This window comes from Erpetoichthys calabaricus, chromosome 17, assembly GCF_900747795.2.
Source record: "Erpetoichthys calabaricus chromosome 17, fErpCal1.3, whole genome shotgun sequence".
Classification (NCBI taxonomy): Eukaryota; Metazoa; Chordata; class Cladistia; order Polypteriformes; family Polypteridae; genus Erpetoichthys; species Erpetoichthys calabaricus.
In genome coordinates, this window is record NC_041410.2 from 36419936 (window position 1) to 36442263 (window position 22328).

At 38.1% G+C, this 22328-nt stretch overlaps 1 protein-coding gene across 2 annotated transcripts in view; it reads left to right on the forward strand.

Moving 5' to 3' along the window:
* Positions 1-22328, forward strand: part of LOC114668153 (cytosolic carboxypeptidase 4) — an 890538-nt gene that overhangs the window by 359551 nt on the left and 508659 nt on the right. For both annotated transcript variants that reach the window (XM_051920839.1, XM_051920840.1), the window contains one exon: positions 14024-14140. In XM_051920839.1, the coding sequence (XP_051776799.1) occupies positions 14024-14140 (117 nt within the window). The remainder of the gene's footprint in view (positions 1-14023; positions 14141-22328) is intronic.

Here is a 22328-nt window from a genome sequence, read left to right on the forward strand (position 1 = left end):
AAGTGCCTTATGAAGTTCTGATTCCAAAAACTAGATATTTCAACTTTTGTAACATTGAAAATCAGAATTGATATTTTCGATTTACTAGTTATCACTTTACATTACGAAAGATGTAGTTGTTGAGGACTTGAAGAGCCTTAGCCTGAGAATTACTTTTTTCTAAAACTGTCCGGCATTTTCGGGATGTATATGCTTTGTGTATTGAGCAGACCCCTTAAAAATGTGATTTTCCATATAAAGAGTATTTACTTTGTGTGGAACTGTAATGATTAAAACATGCATTTGCTTTTACACAGCGATGTTCACAAATCTTGTGTTGTGAGCAGAAAGGAGTATTTACTTACTTTTTCAATTTCCATCTTCCTTTTTTGAAGAGAATTTACAGAATTCACTCTACTGAGTCTGCTTACTACTGCACCACCATAGGAGGCTTTTGTCATTTTTCTTCATTCATTTATTCCTCCCAGGGCACACAAAGCAGGATATTAAGTCTTAGAATATGACAGTATTAAAATGAATAAAGGGGCAAATCGAATTACCCAGGTCATACTTTTGTGTTTCTCTGGATTTCTCTACCATTGCTATGTCTTTTTGAAATCTAGAGACCAAAATTGCACATAGTACTTGAGGTGCAGCCTAACTATTACGTTATAAAGCTAAAACATAACCTCCTTGGACTTGTACTCTACACATTGTGCTATATAACCTAACATTCTGACTGCCTTCTTAATCGTTTCTGAACACTGCGTGGAAGAGTAACGAGTCAACTCCCAAGTCCTTCTCATAAGTAGTACTTTCAATTTTCAGACGACATATTTAATTTGCCTCAAATCCATCCAAGCCTGTATATTATCCAGGTCTCTCTGTTAAGATTCAATGGTCATTATTTGCCAATACACCTCTCTTGGTATCATCTGCAAACTTAAGGATCTTCTTACTTATATTCCTTTCCAAATCAGGTATATAACCCTAACCCTAACCCCTTATAGACACCACTCTTACCATTCTGATAAGATTCTTTAGACCATAACCCTCTGCTGTCTGTATTTTAACCAATTCTGCACACAGCTACATACTACTCCCTGAAATCCCACTTCTTTCAGTTTGATGTCCGGCATTACATAAGGGGTCTTATCAAGGCCTTCTGAAAACCAAAATAAATAATACCATATGCACTGTTCTGATTATATCCCTTTGTTGCTTCCTCATAGAATTTCAACCCATTAGTAAAACACTTCCTCCTCCATCTGAAGCCATGCTGACTGTTCCCTAAAACTCCTGTTCTTGCTACTGTATGTGTCGCTCAATATTTTCCTTAATACTCCTCATTATTAATTCCTGAAAGGCTGCTGAATGAAAGTTTAACATTTAGATGATAGGAGGGCTTTGAGATGGGCAAAAGCTCACTGGTGAGAGGCCATTATCTGGAAGGAGTGAGCTTTATACTAGTTGGGAGGTGGAAAAGTGGGGAAGCCACCATACCTGATAGTCAAGGCAAAGACCTGCACTCTCTCCTAACAACAAAAAAAACAAAACAGTATGGCACATACCTTGTAAAAGTATGTCAGAAATTTATATTCCTTCACAGAAAAGAGAAAATGATGCTTTCTGCTTTTCCTGTCAATCAAATTTACAAAAAGACAATTAGCCTAAAAATAAAATGCAGCAATGTCTTCAAAGATTTGTGAATTAAGGGACCTGATTAGCCAAGAGGTAGTCTGTGATTTATAAAAATTATAATTGCATCTATAACAGATTGATTTGTGACCTCTAGGGATAAAAAAAAACAAAGGGAACTGTAGCTTATTCAAAACAACATTTATATTCTATCTCCAGGAGCAATCTGACTAAACATTTAATAATTTAGCTGCATATTGTAGCAACAGCTGAGAGGCAAGTTATATTAAATAAAAAAGAAATTACGTTTGAAAAATGAATATGTCCAAATGTGTGTTTGAAAGTGGGCAGCATAATTTGATTTCTTTGAACAGAACTGACCAATGTGCCTCTACTGCACACATATGGAATTCATTCATTTAATGTGATGCACAGTAGGTTGACTTGCACAGTCCATATATTATACACCGAATGCCTTATTACCCACTTTGGTGTTGACTGTGTCTTTACAGTTGCACATTTAAATTGAATTCTTAGGGTTTCATAAATCAATTTTTTTGCTCATATGAGAAATTTCATTCATAGCATCAGCATTAATCAATTAGAAAAGGAAAGAATATCTTAAATGTAGGTGCATAATGCTGTGAATAAAATATGGATAAATTATTACAATACCTGAGACATTTAAGTCTTTACAAAATAAATAAGCTAGGACAGTAAAGAGTTGTCTGGTTCATCCCACAGGCTTTACTGCACTTAATAAAAACCTAATTTTTGAGTAGTGTAGAGAATTTATTGGATGCCCATGATAACACCAGAGCTACGGCAGTATAATAATTTGATAGTACTCATCAAGTACAAACCCTCTTACTGCAAGACCAACTTCCAGAAATTGCTGGCTTTGAAATAAATGGCTAATTCAATGTAATGTTCAGTTTGAATTTATTTATATACAGTGTAATGCATTTTCCATTTACAATCTTCAAGTGCAACAGAAACACTATGCAACATGTATATAGAAATACGTATACATACAGAGCATTTAAGTATTCACATATCATACAATTTTATAATGTTACTTTTATAAATTGGAATATTCAACTCAGTGAAAGGATGTGTGAGGCCTCATAAAGACACTAAAGTAGTCCAGGACCTTAACTGGCCAGTCCAGAAGATGCTCACTCGAGCCCAGATAGTTCTCAAACTGCTACCTGCAGGCTTTGGCCTAAGCAGGACTAAAATGGAAGAGTTGGCTCTAAAAGTTTAAAATGCCTCTCAAGAGACAGAAACCATGAAAAAACTCTGGCAATCCAAAATGAAGAGGGTATTTGTTCACAAAACAGAAAATATAACAAAAATTCATACAAGAGCAAAAACAGGTTGCTTGAAGGGCATAAAAATTCATCATTGTTGCTAGTGTCTAAGATGTTGACGAGTGATGCACAAGACTGTCAGTTCATTTTCCTGGGAAAGTCACTTAACTTGCCTGTTCCCATTAAAGGGGTTTTGAAACAATCCTATGGTGATGCTCTTACAGAAACCGATTTAAAAAGCTGATTTCAAAACCTGAGAAAATGGAAAATAAAATAGACTAATTAGACTGAATTGAGATGTAGGAAGCCAGTAGTGCTGTTGCTTATAACAGATATGTGTGATGAAGTGTAATCCATTTGACATGTGTTATTTAAAATCTACAGTATAACACTCAAAGGTGTAATTTCATTACTTTTATTACACAATCATGTGATAACCCTTAGTTTAAGAAACACTGCTCTAGTGCATTGGAAGGGGTGGGGAGGATTTTTCCCTTGTGAGTGTTACGGTGTATCAGAGAGCAGGAAGAACCAAGAACTTAGTACAAGGTCTTTCAAAGCTATTTTATATATCTGGTACTGAAGTTCCCATAATGCTGGCATCATACCATTTTAAAAATTAGGTTTTTCAGTACTTTTTCAGTACCATTATAGCATGCAACCCTACTCCACATATGACTGAGAGTTACTGGCGAGCCAAAAAAATGGCAGCTGTGGCAGTGGCTGAAGTTAAGGCTTATCTGTACGTTGTGGTTGGTGAGGCCATGCATAATGACTTTTGGAATGGCCATGAACAGATTCTGGCAAACCATTTGATGACTCAGGGAAAATAAGTAGGATGTCATCCACACTGTTCTCAGCTCTGACATTAATTGGGGATGTTGTTAGGAGGTAGAAAGAGCACATTGAGAAATTACTAAACCTGGTAGATATGCCTCCCTTGGTGTCAAAAGCAACGGGAAAAACACCAATTTAAAAATAAAAATCAATTTCTTTATTCTTGGTGAATTAAAAAAACTGAGACACTGCCCCCCTACCCCTAACCCTAACCCAGTCCAGTTCAGTTAACTGATTTGGGTTCAAACAGAATGCTCCCAAAAGAAAAAAAATTCTCTTTTTTTATCACCTAGCTTGTTCATTTGACAAAGAGAGAAAAAACATAGCAGTTCATTGTTGAGGTCATACCTAGATTGCTGTAAGTTACGGTTACATCATAATTTATTACATACAGGAGTATACCAAAATAACGAGTTATCAGGCACTCGCATTCCTAAGGAATACGCCCTTCTCAGTATACCCACACAAGACCAGTTTAAGCAGTTTCTTATAGTTCATTACATTAGTTATAAAGAGATTACGTTCTTCTAGTTTTAATATCTTCATTACATTATAATTGTTTGGTTAGATTAATAATCCTTATTTATTAATTCATAAGTGACATGTTTTCTTATATTTTTAAACAAGAGTAAAGAAACAATCACATTAATTTATAATATCACAGGGTGTTCTGTTAGTATCAAGAGGTCAGCATTTTCATATAAAAGAATGTAAGTTAATCATATAATTCTGCGCACAAGCTTAATTCTTTTTCTACCTAAATGAAGAACAAATTCATATAGAAGTAATAAATCATATAGCTCTCTGCCGCATGATTAATACAAAATACAGTCATTGATATTTGTGAGTTAAATACTTATAATAATCATCTGTAGTGGGCTGGTGTCCTGCCCTGGGTCTGCTTCCTGCCTTGCGCCCTGTGTTGGCAGGGATTGGCTCCAGCAGAACTCCGTGACCCTGTAGTTAGGATATAGCAGGTTGGATAATGGATGGATGGATACTTATAATCATTAAAGTTAATAATGTTTTTTCTTCTTTCTCATTCTACAAAAACACTACAAGAAAAAATACATTTGATTGTGACACAAGAAAGAGTATACAAACTAGATTTTTTTCACTGTGTTTTATAAATGATGTCTTCAAGGTAGTGGCCATCATTAGCGACACCCTCTTTGAGACGATTTCTGAACGCTCGCATGACTCGTTTGGCCTCGTTTCAAGGGAAATAGAGGTCAATGTGTGTATACCTTCGACTTGCGATAGAAGAAATCACACGGAGCAAGATCAGGCGAAAATGGAGGCCACCTGACATCGCTGCACAGGGAAGAACATCTCCCAAACAACTTGTATGGATCTCCTGTTGATCTTCCTGTTGAAACCATGCATCCACCACATCCATTTCTTCCAGTTGGGGCTGCAAAAAATTCTCTAGCATTTCAATGTAACGTTCTGAAATTACGGTGACCATTGCTCCACTGTCCTAAAAAAAGTATAGGCCTACAATGCAAAATTCTGCAATGATGCAGCAAAATGTAACATGCTCACTGTGCAGGGGTCTCCGATGAAGCTCATAAGGGTTGGTTTCAGACCAACAGTGAACGTTTTGCTTATTTACACAACCATTCGAATGGAAATGTGCCTCGCCGCTGCACATGACGATGGCATCTCAATGAACGGTTTGCAGAATGTTCACACCCAACTCTCTATGGCTCTCTCAGTCTCTCTCAGTGAGTTCCTGCACTACCATCATTTGTATTGTATGTATGGATGGAAATTAAGGTCCTCATGCAAAATCCTCCTCAATGACATGTTGGAAATTCTTAAGGCAGAAGCAGGTTTGCGCGCTGAACATCTAGAGGACTGCAAAATTGATGCCCTTACAGCTTAGATGTTTTCCGGTGTTTGTACAGTCCGAGAACGACCTGGAGATTTTCTGTTCAATGTTATGCCTGTCTGTCTAAATTCAACCACTCACTGAAGAATTGTTTTCCAATTTGGGACGTCACCGTTAGGAGGAAGTGTGTTCGGAATGCGCTTTGCGTAGTGATGATGGATTTGTTGTTTTTGAAGAACGCTTCGACAGCAAAAGTACAGTGCGCACCGAACCAAGGCATGTTGCCGACTGAAAACTACAAGGGATCACCTATCAAAGGACTCCCACCCCAACCCACTTGGCTGCCTCTACAATGCACAATTACCTTGAAAAATGTGGTACTTCATTTTGGCTCACCCTGTATATTATCACTGCATCTATTATCATACCTGCCTAATGCTAATAAGGGGTACAAGTGAAAATTCCTATTTGATAAACAAATTTCATATCATTACCATAAGCTATTCAGGTAAATATATATTTTAACAGGGCGGCACGGTGGCGCAGTGGGTAGCGTTGCTGCCTCGCAGTTGGGACACCTGGAGACCTGGGTTCGATTCCTGGGTCCTCCCTGCGTGGAGTTTGCATGTTCTCCCCGTGTCTGCGTGGGTTTCCTCCGGGCGCTCCGGTTTCCTCCCACAGTCCAAAGACATGCAGGTTAGGTGGATTGGCGATTCTAAATTGGCCCTAGTGTGTGCTTGGTGTTTGTGTGTGTCCTGCGGTGGGTTGGCACCCTGCCCACGATTGGTTCCCTGCCTTGTGCCCTGTGTTGGCTGGGATTGGCTCCAGCAGACCCCCGTGACCCTGTGTTCGGATTCAGCGGGTTGGAAAATGGATGGATGGATGGATGGATATATTTTAACATTTTGAATGTATTACAACATTTTGCCACAATAGCACAACATACAGTGATCCCTCGCTATATCGCGCTTCGCCTTTCGCGGCTTCACTCTATCGCAGATTTTATATGTAAGCATATTGTAATATATATCGCGGATTTTTTGCTGGTTCGCAGATTTCTGCGGACAATGGGTCTTTTAATTTCTGGTACATGCTTCCTCAGTTGGTTTGCCCAGTTGATTTCATACAAGGGACGCTATTGGCAGATGGCTGAGAAGAAACCCAACTTACTTTCTCTCTCTCTCTCTTGCGCTGCCTTTCTCTGATCCTGACGTAGGGGGATTGAGCAGGGGGGCTGTTCGCACACCTAGACGATACGGACGCTCGTCTAAAAATGCTGAAAGATTATCTTCACGTTGCTACCTTCTGTGCAGCTGCTTAGTGAAGCGACATGCTGCACGGTGCTTCACATACTTAAAAGCTCAAAGGGCACGTATTGATTTTTGACTTTGTTTTTCTCTGTGTGTCTCTCTCTTTCTCTCTCTCCCTGCTCCTGACGGAGGGGGTGTGAGCTGCCGCCTTCAACAGCTTTGTGCCGCGGTGCTTCGCATACTTAAGAGCCAAACAGCCCTATTGATTTGTTTGCTTTCCTCTCTGTTTCCTTTGAAGAGGAAGATATGTTTGCATTCTTTTAATTGTGAGACAGAACTGTCATCTCTGTCTTGTCATGGAGCACAGTTTAAACTTTTGAAAAAGAGACAAATGTTTGTTTGCAGTGTTTGAATAACGTTCCTGTCTCTCTACAACCTCCTGTGTTTCTGCGCAAATCTGTGACCCAAGCATGACAATATAAAAATAACCATATAAACATATGGTTTCTACTTCGCGGATTTTCTTATTTCGCGGGTGGCTCTGGAACGCAACCCCCGCGATGGAGGAGGGATTACTGTACTTCATAAACTAATTAAGGTATTACTGTGAATTTCAGTCATACCAGTTATAAAGATTTTGTCAGATCTGGCTGTCTAATTTATATACAGAATATAAGTATGTGGAGTCCTGTATAGATGAATAAGGTTTATAGAATCATTTTACTTACTGAACATCTAACGTGCCTTCTCTAGTAGGCTCATTATAGTTAAATATTGCGTAACTAATACTCAGTACAGAATTATATATAATTTTAAGCAGATCCTGTACCGTTGTTAAAAAAATAAACCACAAACAAAATTTAGAATTCAGTCAGCAAAAAGATCAAGGATGTTTGAGGTGGTCTAGTACTTTTTGTTATACAAGCAGAGTATGACTTGATGGGGCTGATAATGTGTTTTTCCCAAACCATTCGTTACATCTTCTATAAATGCAACATAAACAATTTTCCTTTCTCGTCCATGCAAATGATCTTTGTAAAAGAGCCCTGCAGAAATGGAGACTATAAAAAGAAGGCATGGATATGTGCCCTCACAGCTGGATAGATCACAACATGCTGTCAGAAAGACCAATGTCAGGTAATCTCCTTGAGGGGGTCAGCATTCATGAAGCAGTGCTCAAAGGACAGTGTCATGTAGCAGGCTAACCTCAGCTTGCGTATCAAAAGATAATCTTTAAATAAGGTCACGTCATGCTATGAAGGTTAATATTTGTGTCTTGCTGGGCCTGGGGGGTGGCAAAGCATCATATCAGAAAGAACGATAATAGAATTATCTCTGCTGTTCTTCTTGATGCGGGTTTACATTTGCAAGAGTGTAACTCGATGTTATATGTAAAATTATAGCTGTGACACTCATTGGAGAGGAATACAGTTTGTTAAGTGTTAATAAGAGACACTATTCCTTATAATATTATTTTATTGGTTTTATGATACTAAGTTTAAAATAAACTGAAACTATTTAGTTAAATACTTATTCTTTATGTTTTTGTGGGACATATGTTTACTCTATATTACTGGACTACCATCTCAAACATAATTGCAATTTGCTTAGCTTTATAGTTCTGCCTTGCTTTCCAGGGCATAAGAAGACACTCATTTAAAGATATAAAATAAAATGGATGCCCATAAAGTACATTGTAGTTTTTAATATGACAAATATAAAATGCATTTGCTGGTTGGCATGATATCCCTCTATATCTGAATTAATGTTTGTTGTCAGCTTATACTCAATGTCCAAAATGGCAGTGTTCTTCACTAACTCTGCTTTTGGAAATAAAATGGAATTTCAAGAACTACTATTATTAGATTGCATTTTTGTTTCTGGCCTGTGCTGATTTAAGATTAATGCATTTAGAGCTGATGAGTTAATGGTTACAGTGAGGTGTGACACTTGCTGTTTTGTGTTAAAATTATTTTTTTACATTTCTGCATATACAGGTAATGCTGTCAGTTGATGAAGTATATCTGTGTTTCTCCAATGTTTTCAGAATTCTGCAGCATACAGCAAAAAAATAAAGAAAACAAAACATCCACAGTCAAAAGTGTCTTCATTTTAAAAGTTTCAGTGAAATTCAAAGTAAAAACAATTCCTGCCAAAATGAACAGAACAATTGATAATACACACAAAATATAATTCTTGCCTGTAATGTTTCAGCTTCAGGCTTACAGAGCTTAGTTACATTTCCTCAAATTACTGTATTTATTACTATTTATGTTTCTAAGCATATTGTTGAATATATTACTACAAATAATACACCATATGTCAGTACATACATTACAATATACGCTGCTGCATATGCTCAGAATGGCTTATGTTGAACTTTCAGCAGCAAGGATTAAGCAATCATTACAATTTAATATTAATATTTAGCAAGACCTCCCAGAGCACTTACATACCCAGCACATATGTGGCAATCAGTCCTCGCCCTAATCCAACTTCATAAAGACTGATGGTGGATACATGCGTGTACAGGGAGTGTTTCTGTTTTTTTCCCTTTTCTCTAGCAGACAGGTTTAAACTTTCTGTTACTTTCTTTTTTCTTTTCTTGGGCAGATGAGTTTTAGGTACTAATAGGTGGTAGTTGGGGGTGTGTAGTTGGTGGTGTTATTTTATTTACATTTTTGTTTTGTTCATATCAAAGCAGTATTTGTTTTGCTTAATAACAAACCAATTTGATCTCAAAAAACACAACTGGTCCTCCATTAAGAAAAATAGTGGTATAATCCTCTGAGGGAGGATGGTCCATAATAAAATCCATTGAAATCTCCCACAGTTTGTTGGATGAAGGTATAGGTTGTAAAGGACCTAATGGGCTTCCAGTCAATGATTTATCCCTGATCTTGCAAGGGCATATATAATCCTGAGCATCCCTTTCCTTAGAGAGACACCAATATTATTTTCTAATCAATTTTAGCATTTTTGAAAGCCCTATTGAATCATGCCACCCTAATTTGACATTTGTATAAGTTAATCGATTGGCAGTCTTTTTAACCAAATTACCAATAACTGAGAAGTTAGTTACTAATGGGGTCTTTCAAGTGGTATGATATTTTACAGCTTCATAACAGTTTCACTATTCTAATATTAATGGGAGACAGTGATGTTTATCTTACAAAATACAAAATAAGAAAAACAATGAAAATGCAATAAAAACAAACACCCTTTATGGTCTGTCTGGTGGTAAGGTAGTTAGCTCCCTTCAAGCACATTAGATTAATAAGATCTGTAAAGATAAAAATGGATGTTATGCCCATTCTAACAACTAATGCCACTGCTATAATAGTAGTTCTATTGTCAGTAATTTCCTGTTACCAACATTATAGTTTTGTTCTGTGGATGCTCATGTTTTTGAGAAAAGGGCAAATAATTATCTGTGTTGGAGAAACAGGACAAACACTTCACCAAAGAATTAATTTACACAGGTTCCACATTAAGTATGGCAGTAAGTATGTTCCTGTAGGAGATCACTTCAGCAGTAATGGACACAGTGAGAAGGACTTTAAAGTCATAGTGCTTATGGGCATCTTCAAGACAAAGCAAGAGAGAACGGAATGGGAAGTTAAACTGATGCTAAAATTTAACACATTACATTATGGTTTAAATAAAGACAAGAGCTTTATGGCCAGATATGAGGATTATTTACATTTCTCGGACTGACCCGGACAACCTGACTATAGATCCACATTATATGGAAAAACTCATCAAAAACTTCAAAGGACTTTCTCAACAGTTATATTATCAAATTATAGAAAAAAAACCCAATCTAAATCCATTAAGTAGTTCTCTCGTTTACTAGGTAAGTGGAGGTAAGGTACACGCACCGAGGCAGAAGCGTGAGTGAGGAGGGCCCCGTTCCTCTCCTCTTGGTCCACTGCATCTCTCTCGGATTCGCCCAAATAAATCACTACCACAAGCAAACTATGATACTTAGCGCGAATGTTTAAGCAAATTACTGTATAGAAAAAAAACTATCTAAATCCGTTAAGTAGTTCTCTCATGAAAAGCAAACAGACATACAGACAGATGTTGGATTTTATATATGTATATAATTATAACATTATATTATTATATTAAACTCTATTTGCGTTTTAATCCTTTGAAACATTTTCTGGAATTCTGATGCAAATATGAAACTCTCTTGTTTGCATTGTGTTTTTCCATCTCCATTTCCTTATGAATAACTAGGGGGCTTCGCCCCCTGCTCCCTTCGCTCGCCAACCCCCGTGTTTGGTTTTCCGGATACACACTTTTAAGATTTTTTTTTTCTTTGAATTGTTGCTATTTCATTAGTTTCACTTTTATTTCAGAACTTCTGTAAAAACAATATTTGTAATCTTGTCAGTCCCAATATGCTGAATCTTTTTAATAAGTTCAAGATAGGTTTCTCTGTTTGGAATTTCAGCACAGACAAAACGATCTACATCATCAGTAGTTAATAATTTTTTTTTACAAAGTAAAAAAGTAAGTAGAGTTCTGCATTGGAGTCCTGTCTGTAAAGTCGTGCTATTTTCCTCTCACAGTTCCAAAAGTACATGGGGTTAGCAAGGTGATACCCCAGCTTTTGTCTAGGTTTTTGTACAAGGGCTGGACAGAACGTTTTTGACTCCTGGGGTAAATTTAGCTTTTTAATAAGCAGACAGATAAATATATATACACTAACAAAGTAACCAATAAATGCATGTGCGGTAAACTCCGTTTTTGAAATTCTCAAGATTCTTTATTTGCCACATGCATAGTTATACAGGACAACACGCAGTGAAATGCATCCTGATCTGCTTATCAAAAACTGTGCCAAGTTAGAAGAATATCAGTTAGATTAACAAAAAGTCATAGATCAAAAGATAACAGTATATTAGAACATAATAAATAAGTATAATTATGTGAATAAAGTAGAATTAAGTGTTAAGGTGCAATAGTGTAGTAATTATTGTGCAAAACCAAAGTTAGACTGGTGCATAGTTAAATGAGGCAGTTTGTTTGCGCTACTGCAATCTTTACATTCTTTTTTTATATTTTCTAATTTTCCTACTTTCATACCCTTTAACTTTCTCCACATGTGTATAGCGCCGTTTTTTTATTTTTTTGAGTCTTTCTAATTTCCCTGGTTTCATAGTCTCTAACCTGCTCTGCATGTGTTTAGCATCAATGTTTGTAAACATCTTTATGAAGTTCTTTGTTACGTATTTTACTCATTGTCTTTTAATTCTGAGCCGTACAGTACAATACATAGAACAGAATAAATCCTCAGTACAGTATAAAAATAAAAATTCAAGAAGTACGGGGTAGAATTTCACATTAAATGATATCACATAGGGCGGCACGGTGGCGCAGTGGGTAGCGCTGCTGCCTCGCAATTGGGTGATCTGGGGACCTGGGTTCGCTTCCCGGGTCCGCCCTGCGTGGAGTTTGCATGTTCTCCCCGTGTCTGCGTGGGTTTCCTCTGGGCGCTCCGGTTTCCTCCCACAGTCCAAAGACATGCAGGTTAGGTGGATTGGCGATTCTAAATTGGCCCTAGTGTGTGCTGTTTGTGTGTGTCCTGCGGTGGGTTGGCACCCTGCCCAGGATTGTTTCCTGCCTTGTGCCCTGTGTTGGCTGGGATTGGCTCCAGCAGACCCCCGTGACCCTGTGTTCGGATTCAGCGGGTTAGAAAATGGATGGATGGATGGATGATATCACATAATATGATTTGGATTTGTTTTAAGTCCTGGAGACCTCGTTCATCAAGCTGCCTCCTCCATTTTGCCATTCCACATCTGAAATAGCGCTAATCCAATGAAAGGACCCCTCATTCCCACGTCACCATTCATCAGGGATGACTTTACCTTAGGCAGGCAATCTACAATTTAAAGAGATTGTTATTTTCTTGGGAATTGTTACATATGCATTATTTTCACTTTAACTTTAAAAACTTTTGTAAAAACAATACTTGTCCTTTATTTTCGGCCACATGCCTGGTTGCATCTCTTTCTTCTCAGACGTATAATACTGCTCGTGTTGTGAAGGGTGTTGCGGCTGAACGTACGCTAAGGATATGCCTTTGGATCATTTGCTGTCTTTTTGCTTCTTGCTAGCTGCCTCTTCTGCCTGTCGCATGTCGTTGTTTTAAGAGCTCGGAGCACATGATGCTTGCCTGCCAAAAGCAATCCAACAACTGCTAGCTTAGAGGTCTGTTGGCTTGTTTCAAATGATGGCTCACTGCCAGGTCTCGTGTGACATTGTAAAAGCAATACCTGTCTTTTATTTCTGGCCCCAGGTGTGTTTGAATTCGTTCTTGCAGGATGTATAACGCTGCTCGCTTTCGGAAGCGGGGCGGGGGGGTTATAGCTGCTGTCGCGCTGCCCTTCGATCTCTTTAAAGCCTGTATGGCCACTATCCTTTTTGCTACGGCCCTGGGACAATCTCATGGCACCAAGTCTCATGTTTACGGTCCCCGCAAGACGCACCATGGCAAGTCTCCTTGGTCTCGCGGGTCTTTTAAATGTCTTTCGAGATTATCACGTATCATAGCCTTGCATTTGCTTTCCATTCCAGGATTTCCTTTTATATAGAGAGAGATATATTACAAAAGTGTATGTTGTTATTATTCAATTTTGTTGTTATGGAAATCTGGTAATGAAAGCAAACAAAAACCATTACAAAGATGAGTAAAACAGTCCAGTCTCCTATTGATATGTAATGTGAGAAGGCAAGGAGGTTCATGGATTATAGAGCACAATATGACATGTATGATGACAAAAGTTGAATTATCTGTGATGTACCTACATACATAAAGGTAACATATTAAAATATATTGTAACCAGTGCTATACACTAGTTAATTTGTGCAAGTTATGGATTCAGAAAAACAGTGTAACACTGAATGCATATAGTGTGCAATAGCTGTTTTTTTTTCTCTGATGTATGTTAAACTTATAAAGACAAATAGAAACTCTCATGTGTAATGCTTCTTGCAAAGAATATCTGTTAAACACGTTCTTCTTATTAAGTCTGTTGGCATATCAGATTTTCAGTGTAGTATGTGAAAGCTGTTGTGTGATTCTGCAAAGGGGCTGCTATAGATCTGTGTAATGAACACATTTGCTCATATACTTATTTTCTTATGTGTTTCTGCAGGATGAAGATTTAGAGACGGATTTAAGAAAACTATGCACCAGACCAGAACCTGATCGCACCAGACAGGACCTTAAGCAATATGAAAGGTTTTTCCCTGAGTTGCAGTCTGATTTTAAGGTATTGCAGTATCAATGATTAAAAAAAAATGAACACAGCACTAGTTGTTTTATGTATTTATCTGTATTAGTTTTTCTAATTTTGGAAGCACTCAGAAATGCTACCCAGAGATCTTATCCCTTGGGGTTTGCTTTTATTGCCTTTTAGTCATTATTTTATCCTATCCTTGCTTTTCTGATCGATCCCCCTTCAGAAATTTTACACGCACTACTCAGTACTTTCTTTGTCATCATTTCTTTAGTCCAAAACTCCTTTTTTATGAGAATAAAAGAAAGATAAACAATCAATAGGGGCATGGCTTGTTGGAAAGCTTGAGTCAAGCACATGCTGTGAATTGTAGATTCGATTTTCAAAGTCAGTGTTACTGCTATTTATATGTTGTGGCACATTTAAAAAACAAAGTCTGTTCACTTTTATTTACTTGCTATTAAACCTTTTGCCTTCACTTGCTCATCTATTACCTTTTATTTTTGAACTAATGCCCAGTATGATGTAGAAGCATTGCAGGCATTAACTGTGTATCAGAAGTTTGCACTTGGACAATTAACATTCAAAGGGGTACAGTACAAAACTCGGCTGAAAGTGGCTTCATTTCCCCAGCCAGGTCTTGTCAAAACATAATTGAGGGAGGCAATTTTGAAAGAATGAGTTTACTGGAGAGTGAAAGAAAGCAAATTAAGTATATTTCCAAGGTTTGTTAACTGTTTATTAGTACGTATTGAACCTTTTGATCACTGAACTCGTATTTGTATAATTCAAGAATAAGCCTCTGCTTGTCGTTTTGATCGTTCAGTAGAAGCAGCAAATTTTACCAGGCACTTGAAGTTTCAAATCCAATGCTTTACCTAAGATTACAGGTACAGGGAACTTAGAATTGACCTTGGAGTGTTTAGTTGGAAGATTTATTTATTTTAATATTTATATATTATTTGAAAAATCTTTCCGATATCATTGCAATGCTAACTTGCTATTGATTTCTTTGGGTCTGCTGCCATTTTGTGTGTTTCTTGTCATTGGTGCAACCATGTTGTTTGCAGCAACTGCGCCCATTGTTGGTCACATGATCTCAGTGTATGACATCATCACTTTGCTACTAAGATGATGATGTGTTGTTCATTATGGTTAAACGAACCTCTATTCGAGTTGGTGTACTTCTGCGTTTTGGAGTGTACTTTGCTCCCACTTAGCTGATTATTGATTTTTAAAGTTTGTCCTGTTTCACTACTATACGGGTGGAGCCGTGGGGACAGCTAGTTATGGATAAGATAATATGATGGCTCTCTGCTCTTAACCTGCTGTAGCTCACAATGAGATCGGCTAATGATAATAAAGGAAAAAAATGAATCAATAGTTTCCAGACTGTGTTTTCTTTTTTTACAAATGAAATATAAGCATATTTCACACATTAGCTAAAACATGCAGAATATATAATTAAAGATGAAATTCCATCCATCCATCCATTTTCCAACCCGCTGAATCCGAACACAGGGTCACGGGGGTCTGCTGGAGCCAATCCCAGCCAACACAGGGCACAAGGCAGGAACCAATCCTGGGCAGGGTGCCAACCCACCGCAGGACACACACAAACACACCCACACACCAAGCACACACTAGGGCCAATTTAGAATCGCCAATCCACCTAACCTGCATGTCTTTGGTATGTGGGAGGAAACCGGAGCGCCCGGAGGAAACCCACGCAGACACGGGGAGAACATGCAAACTCCACGCAGGGAGGACCCGGGAAGCGAACCCAGGTCCCCAGATCTCCCAACTGCGAGGCAGCAGCGCTACCCACTGCGCCACCGTGCCGCCTAAAGATGAAATTGCCAATCCTTATTCAATTTTTCTGAAGTGTTTTAAGATGATTAAAATGGTCATTGAGAAAATGCACATCACATTGTCACACAAGACGGATTGCTAACATTTTTGAGTATTCTGAGTAAATGGAAAATATATACTGCTGTAGGAATGTTTGCACTGTAGGGCATGATCTTGATTCAGTTTGTGTTCTTATGCATCACTACAGTCTGTATCTAATCTGTTACAGAGTTCTGTGTATAAATGCTACAAAAAAACAATATTTTGTTTAGAAGAACATGGAAACCATGCATTTGTACAACTCCAATTTACTAATGTTTTGGTCTTGATCAGGAGCTTTTCATTCGGCAAAATATACAGTAGTAAGTCTCTTGTAAATAAAGGAATGTTGTTAGTACTTTTTATTACACTTGATATCTTTGTTGTTGAGTATGATATCTGTAATGGTTAGCTATAGTTAGTGTGGAAAAATAAGCGAGAGAGAGAACACGTTAAGGTTTGGGGAACCATCCCCATATAATCTCTGAAGCCAAGGAGATCAGCAAAGGTCTAATACTGAGGTTTAAAAACAATAACCAAAACAGCAGACATCAGATAACAGGTGGAATGAGTTTATATAGAACTAAAACCGGAAGTTCAATAGGCTGAGGAGATGAGGATGAAGTGGACAACAAGTGGCAGAGTAGACGTCATCAGGAATTGCTGGAAGCTGTAACATCGGAGAAGGATTAGAGGGAAACAGCAGGGAAGGACGGAGGAATTAGGAGACAGACCAGGAACAGAAGTGAGGTCGTCTATGAGCATCAAGATGGTTAGTAGTGGAGCAGAATTTAGGGAGTTGTCGGTTTATGCTCTTCTTGTTTTCTGGTGGAGAAAAGAGAGAGTCATTAATACTCTGTCTTAAACCCGCATCTCTTATTCTTTTGTGCTTGATCGGCTGCTCCCTAATCGTGTGTGTGTGACATTAGCAATGGTATCTCACAGCTTCAGAGACTCGGGTTCAAATTCCAGCTCTGGCACGGTCTGTGTGTTTTTTTGGGTACTCTAGTTTTTCTTCCACATGCCAAAGACATCTTAGGTTAGTTAGAGCCAACATTTGTGTGTGTAAATGCATCCTGCACAAGACTGGCACTTTGTCTAGGGTTGTTTCCCAGCCTAGAGCTAACCTTGTGGCCCCTGTAATCCTGAATTTGATAAGGAGATGCACAAAATGGATGGTTGAATGGACTCTCTATCAATTTTGAAACCGGAAATGCAGATTAACAATGACTTACAAAGAAGAGAAAGATGTTTACCTCATAATTCACTAGTCTGTGTTCAAATGTAGCCTTACACTGCAAGCTTTAACCTTCTGGTATAGTGTCTTCAAGGTGAACATTAGAGTTACATCTGCTTTTTTTTGCGAAAAAGATCCTAAGAGACAAATAATTTTTTAAAGTCCTCAATAAGAGTGAAGTAAATATGATTTAAAGTTATAACTCTTCAAGTTGCTATGAAAAGAAGAGTTCAAATGGAAAATAATATTACAGGTTAATCAGCCTGCACTGTAAATGTGAGCATTAAACAATATAAGATTGCCCCCAATATGGCGTACTCTCCAATTTATTGAATATATTAGATGAACAAAGAAATAAAACCCTCATTTTATTTTGAAAGACAACTAATCTGGTAAGAAATAGCTTAGAAATGTCAGGTACAATTGTTATAAACATTAGATTATTGTTTAAAAAATAAAAGAGTTTCTAATTAGATTCTGTAAAACAGCAGACTAGGCAATCAACTTCAAGATGTGGTATTATTAGATTGAGACACGTTGCGCCTTGACCTTACCACTTTAGTAATTTTAAGTTAATGATATTAACGTTTACTGTTATGCTCTCAAGTAAAACCTAACAGTTAGTCCACTTATGCACAAGGTGTCCAGCCGACAGGACACCACTATATTTCAGATTTTGTATGTTTCAGTAAACCCATAAGTCAATCAAAAGCAATAATGGTATTTTTTCATAACCAAGGATGTCTTCTTCCAAATAAATCATAAGCTTCCTTGTTGTCTGCCCTCTTGTGTTATTAAAATATGCAACTAGCACACGTTTACTGTTTACAGCTGAGTTAATCTTCTTGTATCAAATATCCTCCCTACATCACGCCACATGCAACGAAAGGCTCATTACCATTGGCTGGCTGAGGTTCAGATCATTCTAATAATGTCTCCTTGTCTATGATTGGTCATTTGTACTACCTGTCTCAGCTGTGCCTAATCAGCAGTAAAAATGAAGGACTTGAGGATATGCTTGATTTGTAAATACTGCTTGGTATGGGCACGGTGGGTAGCACTGCTGCCTCGCAGTTAGGAGACCCGGGTTCGCTTCCCAGCTCCTCCCTGCGTGGAGTTTGCATGTTCTTCCCATGTCTGTGTGGGTTTCCTCCGGGTGCTCCAGTTTCCTCCCACAGTCCAAAGACATGCAGGTTAGGTGCATTGGCGATTCTAAATTGGCCCTAGTGTGTGCTTGGTGTGTGTGTGTGTGTGTGCGCACCCTGCGGTGGGCTGGCACCCTGCCCAGGGTTTGTTTCCTGCCTTGTGCCCTGTGTTGGCTGGGATTGGCTCCAGCAGACCCCCGTGACCCTGTAGTTAGGATATAGTGGGTTGGATGATGGATAGATGGATGGATGCTTGGTATGACTTTGAGGCATCGTGGTTTTTACAGTTTTACAGTTCACCATACCCGGAGGTTGTCTGCTGTACATTCTCTTTGTTATTTTCCTAAGTTTTCAGTTTCAACTTACAGGTAATATTTCTTAGCGTACACAAACTTTCACACAAAGACCTCACCCAGCATGATTGAATGCCATTTGCATCACTCTGTTGTGAGCATATGAGAAAAAGAAAAAGCCAACAGTTTCAGGTAGTGTCTTGTTCATTGTATAAATCACTCCACCCAATTCCGACACAAGGCCATGCACTATGTTTCTAATTGTGCTAACTTCAAACCTAACTCCCCCACTAACTCCAACCTGGGAAGGGAAAAAGAAGTGCGATTACATATGGGAAATAACATTGAACAGGGGATTAGGAGGGTTCATGGGAGTGCAATTAGAAACAAGATAAAAAGTAAAAATATGAACTCTAGTAATCCAAAGGAAATGTTAAGAAATGGTTTCAAACTGTAGACGTTATGCTTGACATTCAAATAATATCTGTCTTAGCTAAGGTCATAAACAGGGAGGTATCAATGCTCCAAAAACGATGTCATTGTAACTAAGGGTAGAAACTGTTCAATCGCTACTCCAGAGAATTGCTGTCTGATGAAACCAGCTTTCAGAGCTTTAGAAATTTTGTAGGGTGTGGATGCAAATCTTTCATCCAAAATCCTATCACCCAGGACAGCGCTGGTGACACCTGGATCTTGTTTATTTTGGGAGTATTTGTTACACGTGTATTACTTATATTACTGCTCAGTTTTGAAATTAACATTTAAATTGCTTTTGCTTTGCAACCTCTAAACTTTAAAATACACAGCTCTGCAAGGACAGTTTGAACTGCAGAAGACCATTGAACAATTGTTACATAAGTCACAATTGAGAACACAGTAGCTGCAGAGGAAAATTAATACTGCTTCCAGCTCAAAAGCTATTAATCAAAAAGAAATAAATAATATATTTATGAATTAATATATGGTGTTGTACTCTTTTGTATCCAATTAACAGTTTCCTTAACAGACTTTATGCAAACAGACTTTCACAAATTTAGGACTCAATCTTTAACCACTGCAGATAATAAACCTTTGACATTTTCAAGATTTAGGGGCCATAAAATCAGTACCTGAGTGTAAAATCCAGGTCCAGAGTTTTAAAAATGCTTCTGAATTATCCTTGCTAATGTCAGCATTGTTCTGTGAAACGTGGGTTGCTCTCCAAAACACTTTGTCAGGTTGGGTCAGTCTGACAGGTCATGAAAAGAGGCATTCTGAAATAAATAGTGCTGGCATTAAAAGAGCCATTACAGTCCCATTCTTAAATAAAAACATTTGCTAAAAATAAGGCCATTTTAGAATAAAAACTGCAAAAATTTAATTTAACAAAACTGCATTGCTGAAGTAAAACAAGAGGATGAAATTGTATTTCATAATAATTAGATTAACTTTATATAAATATGCTTTTTTTCCACAATTTAATGACTCACATATATTGCTGCACTTTTTCATGTGATTGTTTACGGTATTAAGTAATTGCATTTTTCTTTATTTAAAGTCACTTACTATATTGGGAATCGCAGAAATCAATTGCCCTTTTAAATATTGGTGCCAAAGTTCTGGCAATAGTACTTACTGCTTCCTATAAAAATATTTTAGTAAAGGCCGACATTTAAATTTATGCTGTCTGTTCAAAGTGAGATACACTACATCATCACCACAGCTACCAGAGATGCTTGTTTTTTGATAAGTTGTCTTAGCCCCAAGCCAGGGTACCCACAAGATATTTTGGGGTTCTTTTCAACCATTTTCACAATTAGAAGTCAATTACTGCTCTTAATTAGTTATATATGTAATTTTGTTCTTGTCCTCTGTATGGAGTGTTAGAAATTACAAAGTTCAAGTTCAAAGTTATTGTCATATGTGCATAATATAAACTAAATGTGTACTTCCATGTTTCTGATAAACCAATGACTGTAGTACAATACCAACAGTGGACAATGATTACATCAATAATACATGACATCTGGTGTCAATGGTTGTTTAGAAAACTTATGATATGAAGACTAAAACTATCCTTGAATCCAGTGGTGTGCATGCTTATTGTCCTGTACCATCTTCCAGAACAGAAGGAGAAATGTAATATTTAATAATACTGTTTGTTATTTTAAGGCCATGTTCATACATTCTGAACAGAAGGGAGCTGTGCACCAGTAGGATTCTGAGCTGACTTGACAACACTCTGTGGTTCTTTGCAGTCTTGAGATGAGTAAGTGCTGTGCCAGGATGTAATGCAGTCTAAAGGGAATGACTTTGGTGAGCATAGGTGGAAATAGTCAGGCTTGCCTCAGATGCTTGAAAAAGTAAAGGGGTTGGTGAACCTTCTTAATGAAAGCCGAGATGTGTTGAGTCCACTTCAAGTGGCAGTAATGGATGACTCCAAGAAATGCAGAGCTGGTGACCCTTTCCATAGCATCCTCACTTGTGTAGACAGGTGTGTATTCTGTCTCCTGCAGTCTATGAAAAGCTAATTGGTTTGGCTGACACCACAATGTCAGAAGGAAAATCTCTTCTTTCCAAGATGTTGTTGGTCATAAGAAAATGTATTGATGGAGTTTAGAGCTGTGTTTGGCCATGTAGTCACATAGGTGAACAAGGTGTGCAGCATGGGGCTCACTATAGTATCCTGTGGGGTGCCTTTGTTGAGGATCAATGTAGAGGAATTGATGATGGTCCTAATCCCCACAGACCGCTGAGGTCTGTCAGTTAGAAAGTCTAAAACCCTGCTGCAAAGGGTGGAATTCACATCCACATCTTGGAGCTTTCTCATCATTCATTTTGGAATAACTGTGTTAAATACTGAGCTGTAGTATATAAGCTGTAAATTAGCAGAGCTCTTTTTATTATCCATATTTGCCAGATCAGTGTGAAATACAACAGATATGGCATTCCCTAAGCACTAGTTGTAATGATATGCAAACAGGAGAAGGCCTAAACTATCTGGAACATTGAGTTTCATGTGACTCAGCATCAGTCTCTTAAAGCACTTCATTACAATGAGAGTGAGTGACACCAGTCAATATCACACTTTTGTTAGTCTTGCTAAAGCCAAATATCTCTCTCTATATAAAAATCCAACATATGTCTGTCTGTCTGTCTGTCTGTCTGTCTGTCTGTCTGTCTGTCTGTCTGTCTGTCCGCTTTTCACGAGAGAACTACTTAACAGATTTAGATCGGGTTTTTTTCCATAATTTGCTTGAACATTCTGGTTGATTTTGTGACCTCTCTCATTGCACTAAGTATCATAGTTTGCTTGTGGTACCGATTTATTTACGAGAATCCGAGAGAGACACAGAGGGCCAAGGGGAGGGGAGCAGGGCCATCCTCACTCACACACCAGCCTCAGGGTGTATCTTAAATCCGCTTAGCTAGCGAATGAGAGAACTGCTTAACAGATTTAGATCAGGCATTTTTGTGGAATTTGCTTGAACTTTCCGGTTGATTTTGCAACTTCTCTAATTGCACTAAGAGTCATAGTTTGCTTACAGGAGTGATATATTCACACTAATCCAAGACAGAGGCTGTGGGCCAAGGGGAGGGGGAAGCGTGACGTTAGGAGTAGGGAGCTGGGCACGGCCCTCCTCACTGTCCGGTTTCACTTCTACGCGGGTGAAGAA